Source organism: Scyliorhinus canicula, chromosome 17 (assembly GCF_902713615.1).
Source record: "Scyliorhinus canicula chromosome 17, sScyCan1.1, whole genome shotgun sequence".
NCBI classification, from domain to species: Eukaryota; Metazoa; Chordata; class Chondrichthyes; order Carcharhiniformes; family Scyliorhinidae; genus Scyliorhinus; species Scyliorhinus canicula.
Window position 1 is genome coordinate 90,819,892 of NC_052162.1, and position 15,573 is coordinate 90,835,464.

At 48.7% G+C, this 15,573-nt stretch overlaps 1 protein-coding gene across 2 annotated transcripts in view; it reads left to right on the top strand.

Moving 5' to 3' along the window:
• Positions 1-15,573, top strand: part of LOC119951660 (sodium- and chloride-dependent neutral and basic amino acid transporter B(0+)-like) — a 101,870-nt gene that overhangs the window by 22,094 nt on the left and 64,203 nt on the right. For both annotated transcript variants that reach the window (XM_038774849.1, XM_038774848.1), the window contains one exon: positions 9,300-9,467. In XM_038774849.1, the coding sequence (XP_038630777.1) occupies positions 9,300-9,467 (168 nt within the window). The remainder of the gene's footprint in view (positions 1-9,299; positions 9,468-15,573) is intronic.

Consider the following 15,573-nt stretch of genomic DNA (forward strand, 5'->3'; position numbering starts at 1 on the left):
CGGACATCAGAGTCCTCACCCACTATGAGGAACGGGCCCTGGAGATGGCAAAACCCTGACTGTACCTCGCGACCGATGGTGCCCCTCCCCCCAACCCGACACTCACAGTGGCCACTCAATGATCCCCATTCTCATTAAGCTTCAGTGCTCTGCAGCTACATCTAGGTGTGTTCCCGGGATGCACGTCAGAGGTGGAGACAGCCTGATGCATCAGGCTGTCTCCACCTCTGATGTGCATCCCGGGCCCTGGAACAGCCAGGTTGGCCTGCGTCACGGAGGTGACGATCCACTGCCCTTCACCCAGATGACCTGTCTCATGTGAGTTGTTCATGTCAGATAAAATGATCCTTCCCTCTCACTGACCACTTCTAGAACATAGAACAGTACAGCACAGAACAGGCCCTTCGGCCCTCAATGTTGTGCCGAGCCATGATCACCCTACTCAAACCCACGTATCCACCCTATACCCGTAACCCAACAACCCCCCCCCTTAACCTTACTTTTATTAGGACACTACGGGCAATTTAGCATGGCCAATCCACCTAACCCGCACATCTTTGGACTGTGGGAGGAAACCGGAGCACCCGGAGGAAACCCACGCACACAGGGGGAGGACGTGCAGACTCCACACAGACAGTGACCTAGCCAGGAATCGAACCTGGGACCCTGGAGCTGTGAAGCATTTATGCTAACCACCATGCTACCCTGCTGCCCTTCTCTCGAGGGATGGTACCATGGGGCCGGGATATCTGGAGTCAGTCCCTCCCACCTTCCAAGATACCATCTCAGACGAGAGCTGCGCGGATGCCACCATCGATGCGTCACAGCTATGACCTCCCACCTTCCACAGGGCACAGAGAAACGCAGCTCGGTGGGTGACATTAGTGGACAGGCCTCTGGGGCACAATCTGGGAGCACCACAGAGTTGCTCGTGAACATCAGGTGGAGGCAGGAATATCCGAGGGAGTCAGCAGTCGGAAGTCTGATGGATCTCAGGACTCAGCTTACTCCCAGTCAGATGCTGAGCCTCTGGACATGGTTATCCTGGAGCTGATGTAGACGCTAGGAGACGGCCGTGAGATTCAGGAGGGGATGTCAGTGACACTCCGGTGAGTGCATAGTTGATTGGAGGAGTCCCAAAGGCAACGGGTGCAGTAGTTAGCGCTGGCAATGCATGGCACCAAGGGCAATGCGTGGCACCAAGGCCAACACTGCAAGGGTGGCGACCGCGGTGGAGAGCCTGGGGCATGACATCAGCGCCATGAGTGGTGGTGGCCAAGGTATAGCTCAGTCAGTGATGGCCATAGCTGAGGGCCTCAACAGAATATCCCAGTCAGTGGGAGACATTGGCGGTGCACTGCAGAGCATGGCCAGTCACTGAGGAGCATTGCTCAGGGTGTAAACACAATCTGGAGCCACTGAGTGGCACAGGGATCTTTAGAGCTCACTCCAGCTGCCTCTCTGTCCCATGGAGTCACCCGGGACCCCACGGTACCGTCAAGAAAGAGGGAACGCACGGGCCGACCCGGTGCCTTCCATCAGGGAGTTGATGGCGGTCTCCAGTTCTTCCGTGTCCCTTCCACTCCTGATACCAGCATGTCCCAAGGCCAGCAAGCAGAACAGGGTGGCACTGCGATGCCAGTGGCACCGTAAGGCGCCGGGGAACTCCGATTCCAGGTCCTCCAGAAGATGCCCACCAAGGGCATCAAAGGCCACAGGGCGTGAAAAGCATCAGGCTGTCTCCACCTATGACGTGCATCCCGGGAACACACCTAGATGTAGCTGCAGAGCACTGAAGCTTAATGAGAATGGGGATCACTGAGTGGCCGTTGTGAGTGTCGGGTTGGGGGGAGGGGCACCATCGGTCGTGAGGTACAGTCAGGGTTTTGAATGTTTACAATTAAAAATGTTTTTCCTGATACATATGAAAGCTCTGTCACCTGATTTCACACAGCAGGCCAAAGGCTATTGGGTCAGATGGGAATATAGAAATTGAAACACAAACAGATCAGCCAGGATCTTACTGAATGGCAGAGCAGGCTTGTGGGCCTAATAACCTGCTTCCACTCCTATTTCTTTTTGTATGTTTGTACGTGCCATGGAGGAAGCAAAGGGGATGAATAGGCTCCCAACGTCGCTGATGATTCAAAGAAAAGATGCAAGGCTTGAACATATTTCTTTTGTTTGCAGAGATTGGTTCCATGTCTATGAATGTTAGTCATTTCTAGCAAGTGGCTACACAGCCAGACTATACAGTGCAGACTGTACTCAAACAGCCTGTGCTTGCATAGACCAAATGTGTACTGTTGAATGTGATTCGGTGTGGGGAGTTGGAGGCCGGATTATGGGAGGAGGCCCTAAGGTGAGTCAATACATCCTCGTTGTGGGCCAAGCTCTGCCTGACACAATTCAAGGTGGTCCACAGGGTGCACATGACGCTGGCCCGGATGAGTAGATTTTTTGAAGGTGTGGAGGACAGGTATGGGCGAACTGCGGGTGGGCCCGTGAATCACGTCCACATGTTATGGGCATGTCCAAGGCTGATGAGTTTCTGGCAGGGGTTTGCTGACGTCATGTCAGAAGTACTAAAGGTAAGGATGGTTCCGAGTCCAGAGCTGGTGATTTTTGGCGTTTCGGAAGATCCGGGAGCCCAAGGGGTGAGAGAGGCCGATATCCTGGCCTTTGGTGGGCCGGAGACGGATCTAACTAGAACGGAGGTACTCGGTACTTCCGAAGTGGGGGTGGGGGGAGGGGGGGGGGGGGAGAGGGGGTGCCTATGGGTTAGCGACATGGCAGCATTTCTCAGACTTGAGAAAATTAAGTTCGCCTTGAGGGGTTCGCCCGGAGGTGGCAGCCGTTTGTTGACTTCCTCGAGAAAAATGAAGATGTCGGATGTGGGGGGTGGGGTGGGGGGGGGGGGGGGGTGGTGACGGGTGTGCATGGGAAGTTGAGGATAGGAAGGGTAGAGGTAAGGGGGTTTGGGAAAGGAGTTCCTGTTTGTGTAAACCATGTTGGCTGGGGTTTGGTTGTTGGGGAGCGATGCACCGTCAATTACCACAAGGCGAGAATGGTGGAACAATCGAGGCTTTATTGAACAAGATGTTGTGCCTCCTGTAGCTGGAACCAGAATGGCTGCAGCGCCGGACAGCACACACTTTTATACGCCGCCTGTTGGGTGGAGCCAGCAGGCAGGGATTTACCATTGTACCTCTAATATACGGGCAGTGCCGTAATACATATAATGTACCACAAGTTATTTTGTGTTTTGTTACTGTTCAGGCCTTGCTGTTAAAATTGTTATAATTATAAATGCCTGAATAAAATATTTAAAAAAAAAGAATGTGATTCAGTGACTGCGGAGTGCTTGCTGAACGGTTCTAAGGGTGCTCATAGATACACTAATGACCCATTTAGGATACTTTGTCAAATTCTTAATGAGGTTCCTTTATGCTTCCTGGAAGCGAACATTTGTTCACAGGGACCCAATCTCTTGGTGCAGTCTATAAATCCCTGTTGCTTTCCCCATGGCAACACCTTGGTCAATCAGTGTCGCTGCCAACAATCCAGATTTTTCCTCCTGTAGTATAAATGGTGATTGTTTGAAATTTGACATCCTTGCATTTGTCCAAATGAATGCAAGACAAAAGCTTAAGCAACATGTCTCTTTATTTAAGCAATATTTAATGGTTATTGATGTTGACTGTTTATTTACCGAATTTCCCAGCCCCACCATGACGAGTTCCCCCCACAGGGGATGTGGTGTGTGTGTGGCATTATCAAATATGCTAGTAAACTAAGGGTTAGTATGTGCACATAGAGAGCCACTAGAGGGAGCTAGTCTCGGAGGTATATAAGAGAGAGGGCAGAGCCATGTGTGACAGGATGTTGGAGCAGGAGCTGAGCTGAGTGAGGAGTACTGAAGATAGTGAGAGAACATGAGAGTAGTTAATGAGTTGGATGAATATAGTTTATGTATGTTTAATTAACTGTTAGGTCATGGGGATATGTGTTGAATCCAATTGTAATGTTAAATAAATAGTTTGTTGGTTTACAAGACTCGTTGTTCTCTGATCAACACTACACATCAAAGCCATCTGGTTAGAGCAAGCAGAGAGCAACACCGTGTGCTATTCAAACATCCATTTAGTATGATGGGACCGGAAGGCCCTGTGGGAGGGGCTGGAAAGTTCTGCTGATTGGATGAAGATTGTTCACCCGGGCAGGAGACCAGAGGGTGAAAAACATCTGGGGGAACAAACCCCAGAATGAGTTAGACTTTGAGCTAATTCAGAAATGAAACTCCATTTGTGGAATTGATCATATTCAATGTTTTTAAAACTTGAATCCTACATTTTAAATGATGCCAGAAATATGGTTGAAGAATTGAAGTATTTTCCTTTTGAAATATAGCAGGTCTCACATGGCATTGCTCACCGTGTCAGATGACACGGTGGGGGGTATTACACTGTGCTACGCACATGATTGGAATTTGACCTTGGACAATGGTGGTTGGACAATAGGTGAAAGGGTGATGAGGAGATGGCATGAACAGAAGAGTGTAGTGAAAACAAATAGGTAGCAGGTATAACAAGGTGAAGAGTAATGTGCTCTTTAAAATGTTGTTGAATTCACATTTTCTATTCAGTGAGCAATATCTTTCAGAGTACTAGGGTACTGCATGGTGCACAAACCTCCCCTTCCCCCTGCCCCCCACCCCCACGGTTTAGTAGATACATTAGAAGGGACTATGAGGGACAAGTCAAGAGAAGGGAAAAGTGCTACTGAAGGCCACATTTGACTGACAACCCAACTCTAAAGGAACCATCATTGGCGGTATCTTCTCCCAGTACCGTGGGGCCTCACGGTAGCATGGTGGTTAGCATCAATGCTTCACAGCTCCAGGATCCCAGGTTCGATTCCCGGCTGGGTCACTGTCTGTGTGGAGTCTGCACGTCCTCCCTGTGTGTGCGTGGGTTTCCTCCGGGTGCTCCGGTTTCCTCCCACAGTCCAAAGATGTGCGGGTTAGGTGGATTGGCCATGCTAAATTGCCCGTAGCGTAAGGTTAATGGGGGGATTGTTGGGTTATGGGTATACGGGTTACGTGGGTTTGAGTAGGGTGATCATTGCTCGGCACAACATTGAGGGCCGAAGGGCCTGTTCTGTGCTGTACTGTTCTATGTTCTATGTTCTATGAATGTCAACCCATAATAATGATTATCTCCTGTGCATGAAACGAAGAATAGGTTTGAATAGACGCGGTAGAGAGAAAGCAAAAAGTTGAGTGAAGGAAAGAGAAAGAGAATTGGAGAAGAAAGACAGACAGGAACAGTCACAAGATCAACAACCATCTAGATTTGTGTAGCACCATTAATACAGCAAAACACACAAAGGTGCTGGCTGAGAGCATTATCAATACTGTACAAATCTTTGACAGCAGATTAAAAAAGGAAATATCAGGGAAACTGACGGAAAACCTGGTCACAAAGGTCAGCTTCAAGGAGCATCCAAAAGCAGAAGAGGTAAAAAGAGAAGCAGATTTTCATGGAGGGAACCTCAGATCTTAGAGCCAAGGCAAGTGAAAGCATGTCTACCAACGGTGCGGCAATTAAAATTGAGGATGTGGAAACGACGCTTCAAGCTGATTTCCAAACTTGAGGGGCAGCTGGAGTTACTGCGGAGCATCAGGGAGAGTAAGAGTTTCCTGAAATCTTAAATTCCAGGAGATAGTCACCCCAGTGCCCCACAGGCCATTCAGAGAGTTGGATAAGGCATGCAGTCTTTTATGCCACTGAAACCGATATTCACCATTCTTCAATGCTGGGTGTGTCAAAGCACTGAAGCACTGACGCAGTGCTGTTAAACTGTGGCACAAATGGTCAAGGTAAAGTATAGGAGAGAACAGCATAGAGTAGAAATACAATCACTACAGGAGTTTCTATAGTTAGGGGGGGCAGTCATTTTTTTAACCATCGTTGTGAGTTCCACGTGATGTGCTGTCTCCCTGGAGACAAGGGAAAGAGCATCACGGAGATGGTGCAGGGGAAAGGAATGAGGCAAAAGCTGTGGTACACATCTGTCCCAATGACATAGAGAGGGCAGGTTTTGAGAATTAACGTTTCGATTTTGAAGAACCCGGGAGAATATTAAAAAATAGAACCCCAGGTGTAAGTAATCTCTCTGGATTCCACCCAGTACAATAAACTGTTAAGAATAGAAATGGGGAGGGTTAATGTTTGGCTTGCATCATGGTGCAGGTGAGAGGGCTACAAATTCTTGGTGCATTGAGACCAGCTCTGGTCTCAAATGGATTGGTCTTGATTTAATAAATGGAAAACCAAGGGACAGCAAGCAAGCTGGTGTATTTGAGCCAACTATGGTCAAAATAAAGAGCTGGATTCTCCGCAGCCCCGCGCCGTAATCGCGTTTGGCGCGGTGGTGGATAATCCACTTTCACACCAAAAGTGGGCCTGGCGCGAGTTCCCGATGGTGTGGAACTAACCAGATATTGCCGGTCGGGATGCTGGCGTGGCGGCTGCAGACTCAATCCGCGGCTGCTCTGGTGGGGGGGGGGGGAATTGGACACTGGGGGGGGTTGCCTTATAGGCCGCCGTGGGTTAGATCCGCGGGGGATAGATGCTTGGGCGCGCAGCCGATCGGGGGAGGGGAGGCAGGTCTAATTTTTCTGCCTGCCACCGCAGTCTGAGTCCGCCATGGTGCTTGGCGTGGCCGCCAGAGGCCGGCGCCATGCGCATGTTCAGACTCCAAAACAGAAGTGTGGGAGCCCGTATCTGCAGCTAAACATGCGAGAATCACCCCGGGTCACTGTTAGCCCCCTGCAGGGCATTGAATTAGGTCAAATGTTTTACAAAAACCTCTGGAGTAAAACTCCACCGTTTTTACGCCAGCGTGGGGACATAGTCCCATTTTGCTGAAAAAAGTCTGAAATTTTCAACAGAAGCTGCAATTACCATCCTTCATATTGATGATCTATAGAAGACACCTATTCAAAAGAGAAGTATTGTACCTCAACGGGATGGGTTCAGTGTTCTTGGGAAGAGAATCGACGAACCGGCGTCGGGCAGCATTGCGCGAATCATGCCCGGCCCGGCAATTCTCCGAACCAGCGGGCCTGAGAGAATCCCGTCCAAGGTGTCAAAAGTGAGAATGTTGACTCACACGGGAGAAGAAAGTAATAGCGCATTAGGGAGGAGCAGACTAGGAAGGACAATAAAGAATACAAAGGTAGCTTAGAATGTATGTATGTGGGTTCTTAACTTTCAAGATTAACTGTGTTCATCAAAATAAAGAAGGGATAAAGGGAAATGGTGTGGCAGTAATAATTAGGGCCCCACCTTCTCAACCTTGACCCTCGCCTGAGATGTGGTGATCCTCAGATTAAATCACTGCCACCTGGGACTATGGCGACTTTACTTCCTTAATGAGTAGGGAATACATCGTACTCTTGGCATAAGAGGATATGCTTGAGAGAACAAGGGCAAAATGTACTTAGTTAGAGCTGAGAAGCAAAATGAGTAAGCTCACCCTACTGAGTGTATTCTATAGGCTCCAAATAGTAAGAGAGATAGAGGGACAGATCTGCAGGTAAATTGCAGAATTGTGCAAGAACTGTCGAGTGATGAGAAGTTGTTGGACTGGGTTCAATTTAGATCAGCAAGCACAGGAGAAATAAGCGAATAAGATTTTTGACGAATTAAGATCCAGCCAGAAAACATTTGGATGGGCACAAAGATATGAAGGAGCCAAGATGGGAGGCCAACTGGGAGAGCATTAGAATAGTCAAGCCTGGAGCCAACACAGGCATGAATGGTGATTTCAGTAGCAGATAAGTTGAGTCAGAAAATGTTCAGCTGGTGGAAGTGAACAGTTTTGGCAATGAAGTGAGTAGTTCATCTCGGGGTTAAAAAAAAACCAAGTATGTGATTGATCTGGGTCAGATTCAGACATTGGCCAGAGATGGAAGCAGTGGTGAGGCAGTAGATAGTGGCTGGACAAAAACAAAACATTCTGTGAAGGATGGGCAGGTACATTTTATTTCAATCACAGTAACATAGGTTAGGTGGATTGGCCATTCTAAATTGCCCGTAGTGTAAGGTTAATGGGGGGGATTGTTGGGATATGGGTTACGTGGGTTTAAGTGGGGTGATCATTGCTCGGCACAACATTCAGGGTTGGTAGGGCATAATTCTGATTTAAATACGGAATTATGAGCATGATAGGCACCAATTTTTCAGATGACAACAGGTTCATTAAAGGCCCTTGGAGAGGAAAGGAAGGTTACAGATGAGCAGTGGCTTCAAGGACAGTCGTCAGGAGGGGATTTTATAGGGCGTCACAGTGGCGCAGTAGTTAGTACTGCTTCCTCACGGCCCCGGGTCACTGTCCGTGTGGAGTTTGCACCTTCTCCCCGTGTTTGCCTGGGTCTCACCCCCACAAGCCAAAGATGTGCAGGGTAGGTGGATTGGTCATGCTAAATTGCCCCTTAATTGGGAAAAAAAAGAGGGGATTTTATGAGGAGAGTGGTGAAGAAAAGGGGGGACTGTCAGAATACAGGGAACCATTAACAATATCAGAAAATACATAGAGGGGAAGGCTATTTGGATTGTCAACAGATATTGGGAGCAGTATTGTGGGAGCAGAAGATGGATTTCATCAGTCTAGTGAGAGGATGGCAACAGATGCGATAGAGTCGAGAGAAAGATGTGAAATCAGGGCGAGGACCAGGGCCGAACATTCCTTATCCATCGATTTTGTGTGGCAGATTCACCATCATCCGTTTATTCCGCTTGGCTAAGATGTACGTTGTGCTGAATGTATCAGAAGCAACTCTCCAGGCCATCCGCTGCTCAAGAGCAAAGTCTTTGAAGACCAGCTTTAATGAGAAGATGTCTGTTAACCTTGGGTCTCTCTGCAAATTCTTCCATCTTCCTGAAGTTTTAACTGCCGCCTACCCCGTTTTCTATGAATTAGGAAAGTTCCTCTGCTCTCTCAATTATTGTTCTGGTTCACCTTTCATGAACTATGATGGTTTTGCTCTACTTGTGCTTTTAAGAAAAGCCGTTTCACGACTTAAACATTAAGTGGCATCTTATTTGTAATACAGCACAAAAATGCAGCTCAGGCCTAGTTTGCACCTTAATTCTAGAAAATTATCTAAACATGAATAGTCTAACATCACTGCTCTACTGATAACAACAGAACAAAATTGATCAGTTTTACCAACTGCGTCTCCGTGAAGTAACTTATTTCACATCAATAAAATCTAATCTAATCATTTTAAGGTATTGGAATCACTATGGCTCTTGCATCAGGATTTGCCACGATTTCCTACATCTGCATCATCGCCTACAGCCTGTATTACTTGTTCGCCTCATTCCAATCCCCCCTGCCGTGGACAGACTGCTTCAGTTGGTGGGGCGCAGATGAAACATGCAGCAGGACTCCCAAAGGTACTGTCTGAATATCTATCGGGTAAAGTATGGAGACCGACTGTTCAATTTTATGCTGGGTAATAGGCTGAGGGGAGAAAATGTTAATATTCGATCCAATGGTCACTGTGGTGATATGCATCACTGTAAATACACAAGGGGTTAATGTTAATGCACTATGACTAAGTAAACACTAGAGGGAGCACGGGAGACATCATGACATGCAGACATACAGCTAATGAACACATAGAATAGGACACAACCAATGGACAGTCAAGACACCCAGAGGTGACACTACCACAAGGGGGCATTACACAACCCATATATAAGAACAGGGCACACATGCTCTGTCTCTTTCCACAGACGAGAGTAGGACAGGGGCAGATCAGAAGCATCACACCCACCACGTGACATAGAGCAGACTGGTTAGTTAGACTGAGTTACTATAGCAAGATTAGCAGGAGAGTCGAACTCATAGAGAACTGTGCTAATGGTTCAATAAATCACATTGAACTTACTTCAAAGTCTGTAGTATCTTTTGGTCAAAGCTGCAACGAGTTGCAGCCTGTATTATTCCAGAGTACATAACACAACAGTCACCTCCATTTTGATATTACAGTAGAAATGTTTAGATGGAAGTTTGGAGGAAAAAAGCGGTGGGCTTTCAGAATCATCAAAAGTCAGCATCAAATCGATTTTTATCTAATTTAAAATAAATTAATGTTTTTTCCATGGACTTGCTGATTGACATCAAAACATTGGTCTGAATTCTCTGCCCCGCTGCGCCTTACTTCTGCCTCGACCCAACGGCGGGATTCTCCGTTACACTGGCCATTCAATGGGGTTTCCCATTGTGGGGCAGCCCCAGGTCATCGGGAAACCTCTGGGCAGCGGCAAAACAGAGAATCCCGCGGCGGAGAATCCAGCGCATTTCTCCGACCCCCCCCCCTCCGCCTGGTCGGAGAATCCCTGGGGGGGGGGGGGGGGCGGCATGAAATCCCGCCCCGCCGCTCCGACGCCTGCTGCCGTATTGTCCGGCGCCGGTTTTCGGGCAGGGACAGGGATCACGCTGTGCTGGATGGGGGCCGTTGGCAGCCGCCCCCCCGGCAATTCTCTGGGCCCCGATGGGCCGAGCTGCCGTCGGTTACTGGCCAGTCCCGCCGGCGTGAATTGGACATGGTCCCACATGCCGGGCCCTGGCTGGTAGGCCGGCTGCTGCGGTCCTCAGGGGGGGTGCAGGGTATCCGGCCCACGGTGGTCTGGCCCGCCATCGGGGTCCTCCGATCTGTGGGCAGGCCTGTGCTGTGGGGCCACTCCTACCTTCTGTAGGGTTCCGCCATGGCCGGGGCGAAGAAGACACCCCCTGCGCTTGCGTTGGAATACGCCGGCCAGTCTGCACATGCGCGGAACCACGCCGGCAGTTCTGCGCATGCGCAATCTCGCGCTAACCCATCTGGCGGCTGCCTAGCCCCGGAAAGGCAGAGGATTCTGCAACTTGCGGTCGGCTTGACGCCGGAGTGGTTCGCGCCGCTTTTTACGCCGATGTCGGTCCATCGCGGAGATTCGCTTATTGTCTTTTTTTTCCCCCTGTAAATAGGGGAGCACGGTAGCATGGTGGTTAGCAACAATGCTTCACAGCTCCAGGGTCCCAGGTTCGATTCCGGCTTGGGTCACTGTCTGTGTGGAGTCTGCACATCCTCCCCGTGTGTGCGTGGGTTTCCTCCGGGTGCTCCGGTTTCCTCCCACAGTTCAAAGAGTAGGGTGATCATTGCTCGGCACAACATTGAGGGCCGGAGGGCCTGTTCTGTGCTGTACTGTTTTAATTCTAAAACAAAAAATCTCCCTGCTTTTTACCTGTTTTTTGATTCTTTCTGCTTTGCTTTCTCAATCTTTCTGTTTATGTTTCACTTTTTATCTCCTGCTTGCAGGATCTGTGTTTGTGCTTCTTGGATATTACTCTTGTTTGAACACAAGAAATAGAAGCAGGCTCCCAGGCCCTTCAAACCTGCCCCCTCATTCAATGCGACCATGGCTGATCTATGCCAGCCTCAACTCCTTTTGGCTGCCATTTCCCCATAGCCCTCGCTCTCTATTCAGGGGCGGCACAACAGTGCAGTGGTTAGCACTGCTGCCTCACAGTGCTGAGGACCCGAGTTTGATCCCGGCACTGGGTCATTATCCATGTGGAGTTTGCACATCCTCTCCATCTCTGAGGGACAGAGACTATTGAGGAAGCAGGGAAGCTGCATAAGGACTTGGACAGGCTAGGAGAGTGGACAAAGAAGTGGCAGATGTAATGCAATGTGGAAAAGTGTGAGGTTATGCAATTCTGGAAGAAGGAATGGAGGCATAGACTATTTTCTAAATGGAGAAATATTTAGGGAATCAGAAGCAGAAAGGAACTTGGGAGTACTTGTTCAAGATTCTCTTCAGGTTAACATGCAGGTTCAGTCGGCAGTTAGGAAGGCAAATGTAATGTTAGCATTCATGTCGAGAGGGCTGGAATATATGAGCAGGGATGTACTTCTGAGGCTGTAAAAAGCTCTGGCCAGACCCCATTGGGAGTATTGTGAGAATGTTTGGGACCCGTATCAAAGGAAGGATGTGCTAGCCTTGGAAAGGGTCTAGAGGAGGTTCACAAGAATGATGCCTGGAATGAAGAGCTTATCGTATGAGGAAGAGTTGAAGACTCTGGGTCTATACTCATTGGAGTGTAGAAGCATGAGGGGGGTATCTTATTGAAAAATACAGGATACTGCGAGGCCTGGATAGAGAGGACTTGGAGAGGATGTTTCCACTTGTAGAAAAAACTAGAACCAGAGGACACGATCTCAGACTAAAGGGACGATCTTTTAGAACAGAGATGAGGAGGAATTTCTTCAGCCAGAGGCTGGTGAATCTGTGGATGTCTTTACCTCAGAAAGCTGTGGAGGCCAAATCACTGAGTGTCTTTAAGACAGAGATAGATAGGTTCTTGGTTAAAAAGGGGATCAGGGGTTATGGGAGGAGGCCGGAGAATGGGGATGAGAAAAATATCAGCTGTGATTGAATGGCGGAGCAGGCCCAATGGGCCGAGTGGCCTAATTCTGCTCCTGTGTCTTATGGTCTTATGGTCTTTTGGTCTCTGCGTGGGCCTCACCCCCACACTCCAAGGATATGCCTCGTTAAATTGCCTCTTCATTGGGAAAAAAAGAATTGGGTACTCTAAATTTAAAAAAAAAGCCCTCTCTCTATTCCTGCATCTATCAAATATTTATCTACCTCCAGTTTAGATACTTCTAATGATTCAGCTTCTGTAGTGATACGGGCGATATCAAAGATGGATGGTGTGCGACCTCCAACCAGCAGGTGGTGGTACAGACACACCATTTGCTCTCTAGATCAAGGCCATGTGACCGGTGACTCCGATATAAGGGGAGAGACATCTGACCACCTTCAGAAGAAGATTGAGAGGATAATAAAACATACATGTGAATGGTCAGTGCTAGGTGCAAGTTCCAGAGGAGTAGACGCCACGATAACGTGCTCTGTATCAGATTGCTATCTTGCCACACGAGACTAAATAAAAGATTCTGGTTTGGAAAGTCACAGTGTTTGGTGGATTCTTTCGTAGAGTACAAAGGACCAAACACAACAGCCTCCTCCACCCTCTAGGGCAGAGAATTCCAGAGATTCACTACCCTTTGAGAAAAGAAATTTCCAAGCACCTCAGTTTTAAATGACCGGCCCTTTATCTTGTAGTTATGTCCATTGTTCGAGACTCTCCCATCTACCCTGTCAAGCCTCCTCAGGGTCTTACATGTTTGAATAAGGTCACCCCTCACTCTTCTAAACTCCAAGGAATACAGATGCAGACTATTTAGTCTCCCTTGATAGGACAATCCTCTCATCTCAGGCATTAGCCTGGCGAATCCCCTTTGAACTACCTCCAGGGCCGGCTCAAGGTACCAGCAACTCGGGCAGTCGCCCGGGGCGCCATGTGCTAGGGGGCGCCATCAAGGAGTGCGGGTCCCGCGCATGCGCAGTTGGGCCGGTGCCAACCAGCGCATGCGCGGTGGCCGCCCTCCCTCAGGCCGCCCCGCACAAACATGGCGGATGGATCCAGGCTCGCCAGTTGTCACTCCGGTCCCCCCCCCCCTCGGGCCCCCTCCGCCCACCCCCCCTCCCCTCCGCCCCCCCCCCTCCTCCCCTCCGCCCCCCCCCTCCCCTCTGCCCCCCCCTCCCCCCCCCCCCGGCCCCGCGCCCCCCCCCCCCCCCAAGGGCGCCGAAGTTCAGCTTGCCCGGGGCGCCAGCAACCCTAGGGCCGACGCTGACTACCTCCAATGTTACTCTATCCTTTTTTAGGTAATGGGGCCACAACTGTAAGCAGTATTCCAGGTGAGGTCTCACCAACACCTTGGACAATTATAACAAAACCTCCCTATTTTTAAATTCCCTTACATTATAGGTCAAAATGCCGTTTATTTTCTTAACTACTTCTCGAACCTGCCTGCTAGCTTTTTGTGATTCAAGCACTGGAACACCTAGGTCTCCCTGAACATCAGTCACCTGCAGTCTCTCCATTTTGATAATAATCTGCCTTTTGATTCCTCCTGCTACATTAAACCCCATTTTGCCAGGTTTGCGCCCAGTCACCCAATCTATCCATATGCTACTGCACAATCACAATATCCTCATTGCACCATGCCCTTCCATACTACTGATTGTGTATCCCTGCTTGGCCAGAATATTCTTCTCATTCTGTCTCCGATTTTATGAGCTTATTCCTGTTTATTTCCCTGGATACTTGCTTCCTCACTCTTTCAGCCTCTTAGAAACAAATTCTATTTTTTTCTGTTTCTAATGTTTTGCGTTCTTTGTTTTTTAACTCCCTCATATTAGTCCTCACATCTCTTGTAAATGAAGGTTATGTTATTCTCTAAGTCTGAATAAAGATTGTAGACTTCCAGTTAACACAAATACTTTATTCAGCAAGTTTGTTCTGTTTCCAGAGCTTAACTAGATGTAAAACAGTCAAGAGGTATGGCCAGTGAAGCTAAGGTAAGCTGCCTATGCTGAGCTGTCCCTGTGTGCTGCTGCTCACTAGCCCTGTGCTTCTGAAAGAGACGGTTCCTCCCTTGGGCTAGACCCTTTATACCCGTCTCTGATGCTGCCCTCTAGTGATGCTGTGGCTGTTACATCTCTCTGCAGTCCCTGGTGTATGTGCAGATGTATGTACAGATGTACAGATCACTACAAAGGTGTCACCTTGTTTCTTTTTATCAGCAGGAACTTGGACACGTATGTGCGAAAAGGTGAAGTACTTAGAACATAGAACATAGAACGATACAGCGCAGTACAGGCCCTTCGGCCCTCGATGTTGCACCGACATGGAAAAAATCTAAAGGCCATCTAACCTACACTATGCCCTTATCATCCATATGCTTATCCAATAAATTTTTAAATGCCCTCAATGTTGGCGAGTTCACTACTGTTGCAGGTAGGGCATTCCACGGCCTCACCACTCTTTGCGTAAAAAACCCACCTCTGACCTCTGTCCTATATCTATTACCCCTCAATTTAAGGCTATGTCCCCTCGTGCTAGCCACCTCCATCCGCGGGAGAAGGCTCTCGCTGTCCACCCTATCTAACCCTCTGATCATTTTGTATGCCTCTATTAAGTCACCTCTTAACCTTCTTCTCTCTAACGAAAACAACCTCAAGTCCATCAGCCTTTCCTCATAAGATTTTCCCTCCATACCAGGCAACATCCTGGTAAATCTCCTCTGCACCCGTTCCAAAGCTTCCACGTCCTTCCTATAATGAGGCGACCAGAACTGTACGCAATACTCCAAATGCGGCCGTACTAGAGTTTTGTACAACTGCAACATGACCTCATGGCTCCGGAACTCAATCCCTCTACCAATAAAGGCCAACACACCATAGGCCTTCTTCACAACCCTATCAACCTGGGTGGCAACTTTCAGGGATCTATGTACATGGACACCGAGATCCCTCTGCTCATCCACACTACCAAGAATTTTACCATTAGCCAAATATTCCGCATTTCTGTTATTCTTTCCAAAGTGAATCACCTCACACTTCTCCACATTAAACTCCATTTGCCACCTCTCAGCCCAGCTCTGCA